The sequence below is a fragment of the Bubalus bubalis genome, chromosome 21 (assembly GCF_019923935.1).
Source record: "Bubalus bubalis isolate 160015118507 breed Murrah chromosome 21, NDDB_SH_1, whole genome shotgun sequence".
NCBI classification, from domain to species: Eukaryota; Metazoa; Chordata; class Mammalia; order Artiodactyla; family Bovidae; genus Bubalus; species Bubalus bubalis.
The window spans coordinates 21,484,165-21,502,865 of NC_059177.1; the positions used below are offsets into that span (position 1 = coordinate 21,484,165).

Genomic DNA, 18,701 nt, shown 5'->3' on the forward strand with positions numbered 1-18,701 from the left:
GACCAAACAAGATCACGCACGCGAAGCACGTATTTCCGTACCTGCTCAATAAAACAAGACCTGCGACGAGGGTGTGACCCAGTCTGCCCGGGTCAGGGCAGAGTACAGCACAGCCGGCTTCCTCTGCAGTGGGATCATGCTGGCATGGAAGGAGGTTCTCCATTCCGTCTCCTTGTCAATTCACACAACGGTCCCAGCAGAGAGGAGGGGCCAGAGCGGCCCCTGGGAACGGGGGTGAGCAGCACTCCACCTGAAATCACTCTGTCTTTAACCGCAATGAACTCAAAACACACCTCTGAAAACACACCTTATGTTGACAAGGTAGAATTCCAAGCTTCAGAAGGGGAATCTCCATTTCATTAGCAAAAGACATACATGCCTTCCTATTTCAGTTAGCATCTGGTCTTCTTTACCAACCTTCCCTCTTAAGGCTTTTTGAGTTTCTAACTTGAAAAGAGTTGACTTAAGTCAGCTTACCAAGGACTGAGCTTTTCTCCTGAGCTGCACTGTCACGGAAAATTGGGCTCCTAGGTCCTTGAGGGGAATCACGTATTTGATCTTTGACCTACAATGCATCCACTGTGCAGTCTTTAAATTCCTTCAGGCAAAGATATGCACAACTAACTTCCTACTTATTCTGGTTAAATACATCGGACTGCGTGGCCAATCAAATCATCATATACAGACTCACACATATTTTCATATCAGCTGGCACCAGAGAAAAGCTAACATCTCTCAAACATGGGCATGTGGTATGTAAAGTCTCGTGAAAACTGACGTGTAGTGCAGGGTTAAAAACAGTCTGCTTGTTACAAGGGTTATCACCAAAACTCTACGTGGTAGCGCCAAAGTTCCAAGTTCATACAAGGAGAAGGGAACTCAGGGTTTTTTTCTCCTGCCTTGAACTGCCAGGGCTAAGTGAGGTCACCCTGTAGTCACATTTCTTTGAAAGTTCAGCCCTGTCTGGGGCCTGAGTCAACGAATCTGAGACCAAATCTGCAGTACACGGGGTGGCGCTGAGAGTCACAGCCGAGGCTGAGCGCCCTGCGGCCACCAGCTCCCGGCACCGCCGCCCGTCGTGTGTGCAGAGCCGACACACAAACCCACAGCGAACCCAGTATACATACTGGTGATAAGACTCTCATACACAGGATGCAGGGGCCACTCCCCACGGTGCCCGAGGCCCTGGTCCCGGGCAGTGAGCCTGAGTGGAGGACAGCCCTAAATACACAGAGAGAAGTCACAAGTACCCGTGACCCACTCCACGGACAGACAGTGACAATGTCAGTCTTGTCCTGCCTCAATGTTTAAGGGCTTTCCTGGTGACTCAGATGGTAAAGAATCTGCCTGCAACGCAAGAGACCCAGGTTCGATCCCTGGGTCGCGAAGACCCCCTGGAGAAGGGAATGGCAACCCACTCTGGTATTCTTGCCTGGAGAATCCCATGGACAGAGGAACCTGGTGGGTTACAGTCCATGGGGTCACAAAGAGTCGGACATGTCTGAAGGACTAACACTTTCTTCTCACTTTCAACAGCTTTAAATTTGAGAGAGAGAGGCCACAGGAATTTCCCATGGGAGGAGGTTCTCAGAGTCAAGATGCCCATTCTGACTTTCCTTAGCAACAGCGTGCAAACAGCCACAGGACCTTATGCTCTCCGGGCACCCAGGAGCCGCGCTCGCGGCAGCTGTCAGCACTGCAGGCTCTCTGTTTGCCACCCGGTCATGGCTCCGTGTCTGCTCCTCTGGCCCTCCCATCACTCACTGCCTCCCTCCCCCAGCACTTACCACCCCACGCCAGGGCCCACATATTCCCCTCCTTACCACCATCCCAAGGACATGGGAAGGGGTATTAACCCCGATCCACAGCCGGGAACTCTGGTCAGGGACATTCTGTGACTTGCCTGGCTTGGACGGGCCAGAGCCAAGACTCACACCTTCGCTTCTCTGCCTGCAGATCCCATTCTCGGGTATGACAGCTTCACGAGGGGCAGCAGCCTGACCCTGGCTTTGCAAGGAATGTTTCATCTCCAGTGAAATGAAAGGGGACGATTAGGAGGAGAGGGAAATGGTGTCCTGTTATGTTTAGATGAGAATTTGTGGGTGAACATCTGGCTGCTAAGTTCCCAAATGTGAGGCAGAGCATCTGATGTGCCTTCTTTCCCGCCAGACGAATCTGTTTCTAGAAAGACGACGTCCTGGCTCCCTGACCGCCGGCTGGTTCTCGTGGGAACCCCAGCCTCAGGAGTCACCCTTTCAAAGTCAGCTTGTCTCCTTAGAACCCTTCTCCCATCAGAGCCCCTGATGGGTTCCACGAAGCACTTGTTGGTTTTGAGATGAAAGCCTATTTGCCATCCCTGACACAATCTACTTGCAAAGTGGCTGCTTTCGGGGTGTCTGGGAAGCTCCCCCACCTTCCAAGTGACCCCGGGGGACCTTTCCCACTTGGTTCTGCCAGGTGGTCCTTTGGCAGCCGTGATGCCTCAGTTCTTTAGAAGTCTCTGGGATCTTAATCAACGGGTTAAGGAGAACTGAGGAAGTCAACACCTCTAGCCTCCAGCCACGAAGCAAGAGGTGGTTTTCCTGAGGAGTCCTGGGACCGGATGGGAGCCAAAGGGGCCCCCGGACGACTTCTCCTTCCATCTCTGACACTGCTCATCCACTGCCCTTCTCCCTCCTCGAAGCTGGAGTCCTCTCAGCTTCGCAGCGTTGGCCTCCTTGAGAGGTCTCCTGACTTCTCCTCCTCCTAGACAGACACTCACCTCCTGAGAAAGGATGCTGGGAAGACTGCCCCCCACCACCCCACTGGCCGGGGTGCCTCTGCAGCCTCTAAGTAGGTTCGCAATGGGGGCTGGTTGCCTGCTCCACCGTGGCTCGAGTTCCCATGGGCTGGTGGCCTCCCACTGAGTGACTCGGCTGCGCACCCCCAGTTTCCAGCCTGCAGGGGCTGGTGCTCTTCACAGAGCCCCCAGCAGGGATTCACGAGGCTTTAGAGCCAGACTCTGCCAGGAACGGTGTTGGCAAAAAGACACTGCCTTGTGGCTGGTGGATCTAATACTTCCTGGGCCCTCTCCTAGCGCATGAGACAGACATCCGGTTTCTCAGCAACTCGGACACTGAGGTAAGAATTCCTTGATGCAAAGATTTATAGAAGATGTGACAAGTTCTCCCACCAAGAATGGCATGGCTGGGAAAGCTCAGTGAATGCAAGGGGCTCTGGGCAGGCAGGGTAGCTGGCTGGGGTGACTTCTGGCCCTTAATCCTTGTCAGCTGATTGCTCACAAGGCTCCTGATAAGTCTTTATGATCAAGACAGAAACCCAAAAGCACTGTGGAGTTTTCTGTGACTGTAAAGTAAGGTGATTAACAGAAAACTTCAAAACTGGCCCCCAAAAGATTTAAAGATGGGCACATTCGAATACTCTAGAGAGAAGCAGACAAAGTGGGGTGGGGGAGAAAAGGAAGGTGTGACTAGAGTGAAAACTACAAGCCACCTCTTCTAAACATTAAAGAATTGAATGAGAATGCAGGCTGCTGCTACTAAGTCGCTTCAGTCGTGTCCGACTCTGTGCGACCCCAGAGACGGCAGCCCACCAGGCTCCCCTGTCCCTGGGATTCTCCAGGCAAGAACACTGGAGTGGGTTGCCATTTCTTCTCCAATGCATGAAAGTGGAAAGTGAAAGTGAAGTCGCTCAGTCGTGTCCGACTCTTCTGACCCCGTGGACTGCAGCCCACCAGGCTCCTCCGTCCATGGGATTTTCCAGGCAAGAGTACTGGAGTGGGGTGCCATTGCCTTCTCCTGCGAATGCAGGCTGCTATATACAATACAGATAGGTTTGTGTTAGCACGAATGTTCAAACATGGTTTAATTCAGTACTATGAACACCAGGAGGAAAAGAAAGGTCCTGAAGACCTTTCAGTTCATGTGTCCCGAGCCTGGAAACCTGACCTGTGAACATCTGCACCAGCAACCACCACAAGGTCCAGTCTCCGTAAGAACAGACCCTGCTTCCGCCCGGCCCAGAGCTGCCAGCATCCTTGCCATGTTCACCCAATGTGGAGGTTATGGAGTTCAGTCCATTAAGCCTGGGCCTGCATCCCAGCTCAGCCGCTGAGCGCTGGCTGCCTGGGCAACTGACTTAACCCTAAGCCCAACTTTCATCTGTAGAACAGGACTCCCACCACCTCCACACCCACCACCCTTGTGTCTATTTATCTTCCGTCTCTAAGTTAACTTTTTCTCCTTCCCTTCTCCTGCTCTAATCACTCTGTCTCTTTACCCTTCTCCCTCTCTTTCTTTCATTTGGTCATGACAGGTGGCTTGCGGGATCTTAGCTCCCCGACCAGGGATCAAACCTGCACTCAAAGCAGCGGAAGCAAGGAGTCCTAATCACGGGACCACCAGGGGAGTTCCATACCTTTCTCTCTTTTTCAAAACCTTTAAGACAGTCATCTCTGGGTGAAACCCCATCTATTTCTCATCCCCAGAGTTCACCCTTCCTGGCTCCCCACTTTGGTAGTTTTCTTTATTAAATGCGTAAAAGATATTGGAGAGGTTCACAGACCACAGATGGCTCAACCCATAGAGGAAGGAATACTTCTTCTCAGCACTCACGGAACCAGCTTGGAGGATGATTTCTTACATCAGTGTCTATTTTGTCTCTTCTGTTGAACTCTTACTATTCAGGGTATGGTTCACGGACCAGCAGCTCTGGCATCCCCTGGACGCTGGTTGGAAATGCAGAATCTCGAGTTCTGCTAGTGTCCACTGAATCAGAAGCTGAATTCTTACCAGCTCTCGGTATGACTCATGTATACTCTGAACTATGAGAAGCACACAGTTAGACTTCAGGGCCTCCTCGGGACGGCATCCCCAGGAAGCCCCCCAGAACCTGGGAGCTGAAGAACTAGGGCCATGTGAGTGCTGGCCTGCCCACGCCCACTGCCAGTGAGCAATCCTCAGCTGGGGTTTCTTTACATACAGAGCGTTATGACTGCATCTGCATAAGAAACACACAAAGGCTCAAAAGAATTCACCTACCAATGCAAGAGATGAGGGTTCATCTCTGGGTAGGGAGGGAAGATCCCCTGGAGAAAGGCATGGCAACCCACTCCAGTATTCTTGCCTGGAGAATCCCATGGACAGAGGAGCCTGGTGGGCTACAGTCCACAGGGTCGCAGAGTCGGACACAACTGAGCATAGCACAGTGCTATACACAGAGTAGGGCAGAGGGCTCCAGCCCTTGGCAGCATGAAGGGCATCAGTCAATTGTGTGGTCTTCATTCACAGTTGATGGCTCTCCTCTGCAGAGGGAGCAGTGTAAATCACAGAGCCCCTAAACTTCACACTGCATGCCTCCTTTGCTTGGCCATACACCCCCGAACATTTTAATGAAGTTCAGAACCACGGGTATGAAAGGACAGCTGGCCTGGGAGCCTCAGAGCATGTGTTTGGAGCCTCCACAGTGCTCGGCCTGGGAAGAGTGCTCTGCACACCTGCTTGGCTTCCTCTTTCCTGGGACCCAGGATTCATCAGCAAGAAGATTAATTTGGGATTAATTTGGGACTCAAATGCCTCCATCACATGATCCCTCCCTGATGATTAGCAGAGTGTCTCCCAGAAAGGTGAGGCTGAGGCCAAATGGACCAACCAGGCTGAATGCCATAGAGTGATCATTTTAAAAACATACCACTTAGAGACCAGGTCTTACATAAGGAGAAAAAACAGACAGGGATCCATTATCAAGAGAAGAGGCCAAGTGGGCTTCCCTGCTGGTCCAGTGGTTAAGAATACACCTGCCAATGCAGGGAACACAGATTCAATCCCTGGTCAAGGGAAGAACCAACACGCCGAGGGGCAACGAAGCCTGGGAACCACAACTGCTGAGCCCATGTGCCTAGAGCCTGTGCTCCACAACAAGAGCAGCCACTGCCATGAGAAGCCCAAGCACTGCAACAGGAGCAGCATCTGCTTGCCACAACTAGAGAAAAACCCAAGCAGCAACCAAGGCTCAGTACAGTGAAAAATAAACATCAAAAATAAAGGAACAAATAAAAAAAAGGCCGAGTACATAGACATGGAAGGCCAGCTACTGCGTGAGATACAAGGTGAAACCCCAGTCCTATTAGGTAGCCATATGCTCATCTCTCTGAGCCTCAGTATTTCCTCCTTTAAAATGGAGATGACACCCCATCTGGGGCTTCTTCATTGTGAAGACACATGGAGTTCTAGAGCCTGACACCTGGCCCATGATAAAGGATGAGCAGACATCGCTGTCGTCGTCCCTGCTAGCTCCCGGCACTGCGCTGCAATTGGGAAGCCGGCCTGAAGGCCCCTCCAGGAGCCCTGCCCGCTCACCTTGATCATCTCCGCCACATAACTCTCGGGCCCTGTGTACTCCGTGGAGTCCTTCACTTTCACCAGGACGATGAAGCACAGGTAATGCCACATGTTGTGTTCTTCCTTGATGTGCTCTTCAAATGTGACGGTCTTGTTGTCAAACTTGTCTCTTTCCAACCCTAAAAAGAGACAGAGAGCCCTGAGTGAGCAGCCATGGTGCAGAAAAACCCATGAAAGAACTGCCAGAACAGAGGAGGTTGTGGGTTCACTCGTGCCTTTATAAAGAGTTGGGTTCTGTTGGCCTTATAAACACGTTCACTTTTGTATCCTAGCAGGAAAACACAGGCTGTGAGTCAGATGGACTTGGGCTTGATTTCCATCTTTGTCACTCACCAGTCATTGTTTGGTCTCCAGCATGCCTTAGCTACTTTTGCAGGGGATGGGAAGACACTGTCTAGGTTCCAAGAGCACGTGGGGGTTAACTGAGCTTGGGTGTGACAGGCTCACGCAGGCAACCACTGAACGGGAGTCCCTTCTCCCAGGAAAATGCCAAAATGTAGACATGTTAAATGGTTTTTGAGGAGACAGAGTAAGGACAGAAGGAACTTTACGTACATTTTGAACTCTAGCTGGTAAGTTTATATTTTGCAGAGGTCTGGGTGAGTAATTCTGAAACCAGTTTCTGTGTATTCTTAGGTTGAGCAAATAGATAAATATATGGTGACACTGGGAGCCAGATATCTAACTGTTAGAGAAATATGGAGCACAAATATGGACAGGGAGGAAGAATAAACTCTGTAATGGTGAACTGGAATTAGAGGTCTGAGGATGACCTCATCATCCTTTTTCATGTTTATAAAAATAGATACAAAACTGTGTGGACCCATGTATCCTTTAGATTTATGCCCGAATTAGCCCTGGGAGTAGTGGCACACCAACAGGAATGAGCATGCCCAGTGACCAGATCTTGGATTCTAAATATCATTCTCCACTGAACAGAACTAGGGCTCTTTGGAGAAATCGCTGATACCAGTGCTGGGTGAGAGAAGGTACGAGGTGAGCTGGAGCCTGTAATACCTCACAGTGCTAAAAACACTGAGGAAGTCTGTAATAAATGATGGTGATGTGGCAAAGTATAGAAAGCAGCTTTGAAGGAGCTCTCAAATCTGGGGCAGTTTGAGCATCAAAATAAATTATGACAGTAAAGGATTATAATCCACTGAATTAAAAAAAAAACAACACAAGAATCCATGTTGTTACAAAGTTCAAATATACATGGAGAAAAGAGAAAGCTATTTCTTAAAAAGCCAATAAACAAATGTAGAAATAATAATAAAGTAAATAAAAATCATCATTTGGCAACCATCACAATCACAGACTCAGGCAAAAACTGGATGCAGAAACTGATGAGTTAACGTTTGAGAATTAATGCAATATTTTATGTCATCTCAAAGGATCTCCCTATAAAATGGTTCTCAATGGTACAAAAAGAAGAAAAGTAACTTCCATGGAAAAACAGGGCCATTACCATCTTAACCAAGTGATTAACGTTAATATGACTAGTTAGAAGATGAACTGGCATCATGTACCTCCTGATATTCTGGAGAAGGAAATGGCAACCCACTCCAGTATTCTTGCCTGGAGAATCCCATGGACAGAGAGCCTGGCAGGCTACAGTCCATGGGGTTGCAAAAAGTCGGACATGACTGAATGACTAACACCTTCTGATATTATGCACTGAGGAGAATACACTATGTCTCTGATGTTCCTATAAGAAATCCATAACCTTAATCTCACACCGTGGGACAACATTAGACAGTCCCAAACCAAGGGACATTCGATAAGATAACTGACTTTTAAATTCTTCACAAATGTCAATGAACTCAACACATGACCTGGGATTTACCTTTGCTATAAAGGATATTATTAGGGTAAAGTGTGAACTTTGAATAGAATATGTAGATTAAGTAAGAGTATGACATCCTTGTTAATTTCCCACTTTTCATAATTGTATTGCATGTGTAAGAGAAGGTGCCTATCTTTAGGACATATATAGTATTGAAACAGAGATAAAGTGGCACCGTGTCAATCACTCTCAAACTGCTCAGAGAAAGTGTATGTGAATAAAGAAAATGATAATAAACATATTAAAGTGTCACTTCAATATATGGGAAATTGGGATGAAGAGTCCACAAAAATTCTTTGTACTATTCTTGTGACTTTTCTGAAACTCTGGAACTGTCAAAATGAAAAGGTTTAAATGGTTTTAAGCGGGCAAAAAGCTATGATCTTAATTTTAAAAATGGAAACGTGATCACTTTGAGTATACATACTGGTGAGAAATTTATGTATTTAGTAACCATTGATATATTAGGAACAATCCTGAAATGATTACTTAGCTCCCAAATTCCTACATGATTACTTTGCATTTTACAGGTATTTCCTTGGAGTTAGACTGACAATGATTTCTTTGGTACCCCATGCACCTCTCTTACATAGCAGTTAACTACTTATTAGTAGGTGTCTACACTGTGCAGGCTCTATGCTAGGACTGTTTCATAAACTACCTCAACTAAGTCCTAAGATAATGCAGAGAAGTACATTATTGTACCCATTTTACAGATGAGCAATAAAGGTTCAGAGAAGCGAAGTGACTGTACCATGGTTACATGGCTCATAAGTGTCAGAAGCTTAATCAGAACACAAGTCTGACTTCCGAGCTGTGAGCATTTCCGCCATATGCTCTAAGAGGGCTGTATTTCCACTGAAAACCTGATACCATCTGCAGTGAAGACATCCACAGGCTGGAGTTGAGTGCAAGAGCTCCATTCTAATTAGAATGGGAACAAGAGATAGTCTGGCAGCCCAACAACCAAAAGGCCCGAAGACACATACATTTCAAATAATGTACACCGATGTTTCTGCTACCCCAAACTTCATTTCTTAAAGCCAACCAGCAACTGTGCCACTAAATCATGGTGCTGCAGATGTTTCCCAGGAGAACAGAGCAGAGGCCCAGAGCAGACTCTCGCCCAGAGCAGAGTCAAGGACAGGGATGCGGGGGAAGGCAGCAGCAGCCCCTCCCACTGTGGGCCAGGGCACCCCATCCCAACCCCCCAGCAAGGGCCGGGGGCCCCACTCACCACAGATAAAGCACGTGGTCTTTAAGATCTCCTCTTTCTTCTGTTTTTCACTCCTCAGGTCGGCAAAGGTGTCAATGATGACCCCAAAAATCAGATTAAGGACAATGATGATGACCATGAAGAAGAACAAGAGGTCATAGATCACTCGAGCAGCAAAGAGGGGCTCCTGGAAAAGAGGAGTGGGGGTGGGGGGGGGGTAGGGATGGTGGGGGTGCAGGTGGTGTAACCTGTCAGCAGGTACCCCCCTACCCAACCCCTGGGTCTGCAGACCTCAGGGCAGAGGAGTGGGACTGAATGCACCCTAATCAGATGTCCCAAGCCCCCTGGCTCCCCCCACCCCCATCAGCACATTGGGCATCAAGCTGTAAAAGCCACAACCTCATCTCTTTTCACACCCTCTGGGTATATCGTGAGTTCTCCAAGTGTCATGTGGAACCTGCCCACTTCCTGGGATCTAAAGGGTTTGCAAATGTGCTCAGGGAGGCCAGACGGGCCTGAAGAAAAGAATCATTTTAGCAGACGGAGGGGAGGGCGGAAGCTGCCCCTTTCCACAGCGCGGGGAGGTGGGGTGGGGGTGGGGGGGCTTCCGCCCAGCATCACAATTTGATGAGAACCAGAGTGAAAAGGAGCCCTAAGCAGCTGGCTCTGCGCGTCTACCCATCACCGCTCTCGGCGCTGGCGCTGCCCCCGCGTCTGCAGTTTACACTGGAGCCCACTGCGCTGCGCTCTCCCCGCCACCCCGCCCCCCGCTCTTCCTTCCCCTGGGGCGCAGCTACCTCTTTGGATGGCTTCCTGAGCACATCGCCCACTCCGCCCCCGCTCCGCAGCCCGTGACTCAGCACCGTGACGATGCACATCAGCAGCGTCTCGCACGTGTGCTCTTTATCTTGCTCTGTCTCTTCTGCACGGACCAGCTCTGCGAACACAGCAAGTCGGGGGGAATTTAGAACGTGAGCAGCAAGACAGACAAGGATTTGCAGATCATGCTTCCTGAATGCCATCTCACCAGCGGACAGACAGGAGCCGGAGAATAAAATAAAGGAATCAAGCGTCAAAGGCTTTCTTTGTCACCACTGTGTTCATCACTAAACCCTGCTCATTTCTCAAGCCCAGAACTGCCCTTACCTCCATTAAATCTAAAATACTGTGAGCTTTTCAGATTTTCAACTCCAGTCCCAGTGCTGAACAGACATTTCAACTTATGAGTTTCACTAGTGATTCAGTGGTGAAGAATCTGCCTGCCAATGCAGGAGACATGGGTTCTATCCTTGGGTTGGTAAGATCCACTGGAGGAGGAAATGGGAAACCATTCCAGTATTCAAGCCTGGGAAGTCCATGGACAGAGGAGCCTGGTGGGCTACAGTCCATGGGGTCACAAAGAGTCTCACAGAAGATTCTTAGCAACTACATAACAATAACAACAGCAGCAACCTTTTACAATTGGTTCTGTGGACAAATCGTTTTACACCTTAAATTGGAGACTAGTCTTGGGGGGGGGGGGGGGATTTTTTGACTGCCTTGTTCTTTTCTCCAGCTGCAGCCGGAAGGGTCTTGCTAAAACACCAGTCAAGTCATATCACTCCCCTCTCAACAACTTGGATCAACCTTTGAGTAAGCTTTAACCTGACCTGCAGACCCTTCAAAATCTGGTCCTTTGTTGACCTCTCTGGCTTCGTTTCTTCTGACTCTTCCTCTTCATGATCATTTCCCTAGTCATGCTGTATTCTACCTCCAAGGCAGAGTCAGACAGGACTTAGAGAGTAAACAATAGAATACAACACAGCCCCAGGCACACAGTGGGCACTCTGGAAATACTGGATCAATTAAGCCGCTATTTTATTCCCATATAGACTCCCCAGCTTCATTCCCCTCCTCTCTCCCTGCCTTTCCTCCTTGCTCCTGGCCGTCTGAGCAGTGAGTCTGCTTTCATCTGCTTCCCATGTCTCGTGCACCTAAGCCTTGTGGGGAGCCTGGCACTAACATGGGGCTTAAGGCTGCGAGGTCCTACCTTCTTTGGGTGCCGGAGAGGAGCAGTTCTCCCCAGTCTCCACCCTACACACGTCAGAGTACAGGAACTCGCTTGCCAAACTCTCGCTGGCTTCTGGGAGAGAGAAGGCAATTTTATGATGAACAATCTGGCAGCATATGGTTAAAATGTTTGAAGTCCCAAATTCACGGCTGATTAAACAATTCTTTACATAAATAACACCCTCCAATCCTGCCTATAAATTCGAAGCAGAGATGCAATTTACACTTTCGTTGGGTGATCTGGATGGGAAAAAAGCCAGAAATGTCAATTCCTGTAAGCTTACTAGAAATATCGCACTTAAATAGCACCTCTCCAACTTTAAAGACAAACAGCTGAAACTCCCTGACAGATACTACTGAACACACAGACTCCAGCAAGATTTAGACCAAGTCTGCGTGAGAAGCAGGAATGGCATCAGATCAGTTTAGTTCAGAACCCTAAGATGGTTGGCACTGAATGTCAACTTGGAGGCTGGGTTACATGCCAAGAACGCAGACTTTGGGAGGGAGAAAAAGGCTTGTCTGGCTTAGTCACAATTCTAGTTTGCTCCTTGGACTCAGGGCGCCTGGCTATCTGATGAAAAACCAGTAACATTTCACTTACTAGTGTCAAGTATTTTAATTGAGGGAAACGAGCACTTGGGGATCACTCAAGTGTATGATCACTGTCTCTCTCTCTCGTAATAGGAAATCTCTTCTGGTTTTGCTATAAATTAAAATCATATGAGCTCAGTGTAAAACTAACATATTGTAAAAAGGTCCAAGAGACAGCCACTACTTGCAGTTTGGGTGTATATTCTTCCATATTTTAAAAGATATATATGAGCTTTTTAGGGGCTTCCCAGGTGGCACAGTGGTCAAGTATCTGCCTGCCAATGCAGGAGATGCAAGAGACATGGGTTCAATCCCTGGGTCGGGAAGATCCCCTGGAGAAAGAAATGGCAATCCACTCCAGTATTCTTGCCTGGCAAATCCCATGGACAGAGGAGCCTGGCAGGCTATAGTCCATGGGGTCACGGAAGAGTCGAACATGACAGCAACAGAGCACAGGTGTGAGATTTTTCATTAAAAAAAAAATCTACACAGCTCCTATTGTACTTATTCTTCTGCAGTTCCTCACCATATCTTGGGTACTTTTCCATGAAGGTTTATAAAGACGTACCATATCCATAGGGTTCACCACCCCATGGATGACCTGTACTCTAATGAAACACTCCCTTACATTGAGATCGCTTCCAATTTCACACTGCAATGAACATCTGCTTCTACAGTTCTATTTTTAAAGGATAAATTGCTAGAAATAGACTTACCAAGCCAAGGGATGCCTACTCCCATACTCTCAATATACACTGGTCAAACTTTTAAGAAAACGTTGCACAAATTTAAAATAGAAATTCAATAAATAAATTAAATGTAGCATCTGGACACTCACACTTAGCATCTGACGTATCATATCACCCTTTGAATGCAGTGAAAACTGAGTCCTGGATTCAATTCACACTCTTGAGTGTTAGGGAAATACCTACACTGCCAAAGTCATCATTTTTCGTTCAGTTGTAATCAGGAAACATTCTTTTAACATTAAAAAAAGATCAGAAGGTCCAAACCCACCTGGAAGAGAGGTTTCATTGGGCAGCCTATCTACTTCCAAGATGAAGTCATCTTTGAAGAAAAGGTAGCCCACTATGGAGAACAGGTAAACCAGGATCAAAGCCAGAACCGCCGTCAAGATGATGGACCGGCCATTGCGAGTGACACTTTTAATGACATTGAGCAGAGTCTCTTCTCTGTACACTAAATCAAAAAGCTTTAAAAACAAACAAAAAACGGACGACAAGGGGACAATGTTAAGAAGCATCTCTATTAGACGGACATCAATGTCCCCAAGGACAACTTCATTTATAAAGAATTTGCTGTTTGGCTAACTCAAAAGCATTCTACTCTAGGGAAGTTCAAGAGGGAGGGGACATACGTATACCTACGGCTGATTCATGTTGATGTATGGCAGAAACCAACACGGTATTGTAAAGCAATTATCTTTCAATTAAAAATAAAAATTTAAAAAAGCATTATACTCTTTTCTTAATATGTTACACTTGCCTGTCTTAATAGTGAAAACCGAGATGGTAAAAATAAGGAAAAACAAATATAGAAGAGGAGGGTGGAAAACAATAGTGATTTCAAGTTGTCTACATACGGTTTCGAGGTCCTGGGACTAGACAAAACACAGGCCTGTACCAGGGAGCTGCAGGGGACAGGGGAGAGGAAGGGGAGGAGGGGCCTGGTGTGCGGTCATTTAGGGGTCATTTGATGGAGCTTCTGTTAAGGGTCAGCCACTCTGGATACAGGATTGGCTGAGTCCTGGTCCCTAACCGCAGGTCCCTGAGCTGCTATGGGCCAGACCGGGGGGCAGGGTCTCTGGAGTTGGACAGAGGTTCAAACCCCAGTTCAACCACTTGCTGTCACCTGGACCAGCTACCCTCCTCTTCCTCTGCGAGCCTCAGTCTTGCCATTTGCAGAGTGAAGAGACAGAGTTACCATAAAGAATAAAGAGACAATATACATACAGTGCTTAGCATATACTCATACGTATGTGCTAAGGACACAACCAATGGTAATTATCATTACTTTCCTGATGAAGAGCCTGTGCCAAGGCCACCCTGACAGAACGTGGCAGGGAAGCTGGTGGTGGTAACACACCAGGAAGCCTCACCGCCTCTCATCCCACTGGGAGGGGCTGAGACAACCTGCTGTTCACTACATGCTCGTAATCTCGGCCTGACCTCTGCCAAGGGGCCTGGGCTCGGCAAGAAGTTGGCTTTATGAGAAATGGAGGCCCCATGTCGGTACTCAGAGGTACAGGAGACCAGTGGCTGGTCTAAGAAGTACAATCTCAGATATTTGGCTGGAGAAATGGTGGGGAGCCACTAGAGAAGGGCTGAATGGGGTTATTTTGGAGCTGGGAGCTAGTTTTAATATGGTCCTGCTGATGACATCTGATCTCTTCCTGAGAATCCTGCCTCTACCACAGCTCCAGGGAATGACTGCAGAGCCAAGGGAGTCCAGGGACAGGCATGTGAACCCTGTCTCTGCTTTAAATTTGTTGCAAGATGTTGATCTGGCTGTGAAACCTCCCTGGACCTCAGTTTCCACATCTGTGAAGTCCGTGGACTGAACTAGCTGATCTCAGAGTCCCTTTCAATGCAGAATTTGACATCGGAGTTCATTTTCTGCTCAATTAGCCCTCTGCCTCCAGAAGGCCAGTCTGTGTCCTGAGGCCAGTTAAGGGCATCGGGTAAAGGAGGACACTTAAAAGGAAGCAGAGAAGAGGCCTTAATTCAGATCTAAGAGTACAAAAGGCTAATGCTGCTGCTAACGCTGGTTAAATATTTTCTAGCAAGCCACTATGAAGCAGCAAGAACGAGCAACTTCAGACAACAAATGACACTTGTTTTTTTCGGGTAAGAACTGTAGAGATTATACAGCCCCCAAATCACTGAAATAACAAGTGATTTTTTTTTCTTTTCATTTATCTATAATTTCTGATTTTAAAATAATGGCCATGCATTACTTTGTAATAAGGAAAAGCTTTCTTCTAACTAGAAAATTAGACGAGTTCAATGGAGGAGACTTTTGAAAACACAAAAAAAGCACAAAGGAAAAAGAAAAACAAAAAAAGCTAATTATTCCAATATCTATAGACATTTATTCAATAAGTTCTTTCCTTCTGGCCTTATTACAATTGAAAAAATGTAACTTATGCATATATATTTTTATAAAAGTATTATACCATAATGTGGCATATAGTCGGCTTGCTTCCTAAGAGAATTATGAACATTTTAAGGTAAAAAAAAGATCACATATTTAAAGTACCTACCCAGGTTACAGCCTGATTGAGAGACTCAGTATCTCTGGGAGAGTGTGATCCAAATAGGAAGCCCAAGAATACTGGAGTGGGTAGCCTATCCCTTCTCCAGCAGATCTTTCCAAACCAGGAATTGAACCAGAGTCTCCTGCATTGCAGGCAGATTCTTTACCAGCTGAGCTACAAGGGAAGTCCCTAAAATAGTATCCTTTTTTCAAATCTAAATGAATAAGTATCAACACAACTCTGGTTAATAATAAGCAGTGTTCTAATTTTCTGGAAATACCTTTTCTCTCTTCCTTCTAGTACATTCATTCATTTTATATTAGACACTATTTCAATATCATCCTGAGGTATTTATACTCTCTTGAATTTGGACAACAGAGTTGCTATCTATGTCGATATTTAATAAAAAGAACAATTAGATCTATTTGGATTTTGGAGAGCTTTTTCATTTTATGCACATGGATCTTTACTAAGGCAAGTTTTACTTCACGATGTTTTTGTGAACAAAGCTTCATAAGCTTTGTTTCTGTTATAATTATTATGATTTCGACCTGAGGAAGAAAATCATAAAGTTCATGTTGGTTTCAAAAACAAAAATGTTCACCTAGTATTCTAGTGTATTGAAAAACTGCTGTCTACTCAACCCTCTTCTTTTTCTTTTTTAAACAGTCAAGATAGTTTCAATTCTATATCATTAAGGGTAATGCTGTGATGAAGACCTCTGTATGCACATGCCTCTATACTCACCTATCCAGTTATTTCTTTCCGTCAAGTTTCTAAAAATGGAATTGTTCGGTCAAATGTTGTAACACACATATGTTTTGCTCCACTGCCTTCCAGAAAGGCTATGCCAATTTATCCCAACCACTTAGAAAATGATGCTCTTTTTGGCTCACTCTCAGTAAAACTAGGCACGTTCACACCTTTGAACCTTTCCTTACATCACGGCTCCAACATGGGATCATATTTTAATTAGTATGTCACTGTTTGACATTAGAATACCTGCACATTTACTGACTATCTGCATTTCTCCTTCTGTCACCTGCCTGCGAGTGAACTCTGCACACTTTCATCTCGGGATGTTAATAGTTTTCTAAGGACACGGCTTGAATGCAGCTGGGGACCGGGTTCAGCCAGTTTGGGGGTGAACTTCCATTAGAGCACAGTCACCGGCCCTGCCTTTCTGCCCTGCTGGCATGGAGCATTCACAAGCTGGTGACATTCGGCTTTTTCCTGCTCCCGGTCTCCCTCCAGTTCCTTTCTGTCGCAGGCTTTCCTCATTTGTGGAATAAAGTGAAGTTTCAGTATTTTGCCTGCGGTTCTCAACAGACATGTCAAATGCTGCTTTGACCCCAAAAGGAACACCTCGCTTGATGTCCCGGAAAGTCAAGGCCCAGATGGTTTAGAAACCCCCCAGCAGCACTGAGGAGAGGCATCCAGCTATGGTCTCTCTTGATCCTGCAGGTCCTTCTCAAAGTGCACCAAGCCCAGGTAACATCACAGTGAGCTCTGAGCGTCTCTGATCTCCCTGTGACAGCTGAGAGCCGGGAGAGCGTGCCTGCAGATGGCGCTGTGAAATACCGCCTTCACTGAGGTAGCGACTTCTTCACAGGCTCGAATGAAAAGCAGCTCAGGGCCGGGCTCCAACCCTCAGACCCCGGAGTCAGCGGGGCTGTGGAGCTGTCGTGTCTCTGCCCCTGACTCGCGTGGAGCTCCGGGCAGGTGACCTGACTCACCAGGCCCAGCCTCTCCGGGGATCACATGCAGAGATCACCCACCACCGAGGCAGACCCACCCGTGAGATGGGACGGAAGGAGCCCACGGGGCACGTCAGTAACTCACAGAAACGGCTCTTTTCTACACTGTGAAGCCTGGGAGGGCTGGAACGACACTGCCCAGACTCACTGCGACACCCCCTGGCTTCTGACACCAGGTGGCACTGCCAGTGAACAAAAGAGGAGGACTTTTCCATGAACAAAGCGGAAACGGACCCTAACCCTAATAATAATTTTCCATCAACCGATAAATTTTAATGTTAGTTATTAATTTTACCTACAAACGGTAGACAGTAGGAAGAGTCACCCTCTCCCTGAAGGGGACTCTCCAATCTCACAAGTGAGACCCCCCTCAGCAGGGATGGCAGAGCCCCCTGACTCAACTCTGCCTCCTTGGCTCAGAGAGGCCAGGAATTTGTTGGGTCCTGAACCTGGGTCTCCCAGATTCACAAGCTAGAACCCCCTCCACAGATTACTGTGTGAGACAAAAAGGCTTAGAAATATATACAGAACTCTAAAGGTCTCTGATAGACAGTGACCAAAATAGGGACCTAATGGCATCACAAGTGGATCCAGAGACCTCTTTGCCTAAAACCTCCAAGTCTGGTCAGATCTATTTTTAAAATGAAGGGGAAGAATGCATCTCTCTGTCTGCTAGCATGCGCCGCTAATGGAAGGAGCAAGTCCTAGCGTTCTTTACGGGGTTTGGATGGGAGAAGGGATGAGAGAGACAGTGGTAACAGCCCTCGCTCAGCATTTCTGTTGTGGGACTGGCCTCAGACTGACACGCGCAGTAGTGGAGAATCCCCACGATGGCCCTGTGGGGACATGGACTGCTCTCCCCATTTTGTAGATGTGAGCAGCGCACAGCAGTTAAGCCACAGCCTGGAGACCACACGGACTGCAACTCCTCAAAGTGCTTTCCTTGCTCTGCCTTTTTTTTGTAAATAAGTCCCTTGTTTTTTGTTTTTTGTTTTTTTTTTTTTGTCTCACCACGGCTTGCAAGATCTTAGCTCCCCGACCAGGGATCAAAACTGCATCCCTGGAAGTGAAAGCACAGAGCCCTAACCACTGGACTTCCAGGGAATTCCCAAGTCCCTCATCTTTAGTCAACACCTAGACTCGGAATATTTTTTATCCTCAGCAACATTTTAATCTACTTCTTCTATTTCCTTTATGGATGGTTTTGCTGGCAGAAAGGTCAATTTTAACGCTTCCTATCATATGACGTAGGTACAATGAAATGGTTTTTTATCTACCACTCCACAGTTCAAGATTCCCTGTAATGACAGCAGAATAAGCAGACAGTGGTCTGTCACTTAAAAGCCTACTCAGGAGGAAGATAATAGCATCAAGACATTTAACCACTCAGCTCAGACTGGAGCATGACAACTTCCGCTGAAAAGGTCTCCTGGATCCATAAATCTATCAAGTTCATTGTCATGGGGTCTTGGGTCTTTGAAAACAGCTCCTGCTCTTGTTTCTACATGCTTTCACTGGACGATGGATCCCATGAGAACTGTCAGAAGGTGACAGTCACACAAAC

At 47.1% G+C, this 18,701-nt stretch overlaps 1 protein-coding gene across 10 annotated transcripts in view; it reads right to left on the reverse strand.

Moving 5' to 3' along the window:
- Window positions 1–18,701, reverse strand: part of ITPR1 (inositol 1,4,5-trisphosphate receptor type 1) — a 354,027-nt gene that overhangs the window by 23,656 nt on the left and 311,670 nt on the right. For all 10 annotated transcript variants that reach the window (XM_044934302.1, XM_044934310.1, XM_044934306.1 and 7 more), the window contains 5 exons: window positions 13,121–13,316; window positions 11,490–11,582; window positions 10,258–10,397; window positions 9,482–9,647; window positions 6,357–6,517 (listed from right to left, as the gene is read on the reverse strand). In XM_044934302.1, coding sequence (XP_044790237.1) covers window positions 6,357–6,517; window positions 9,482–9,647; window positions 10,258–10,397; window positions 11,490–11,582; window positions 13,121–13,316 — 756 coding nt within the window. The remainder of the gene's footprint in view (window positions 1–6,356; window positions 6,518–9,481; window positions 9,648–10,257; window positions 10,398–11,489; window positions 11,583–13,120; window positions 13,317–18,701) is intronic.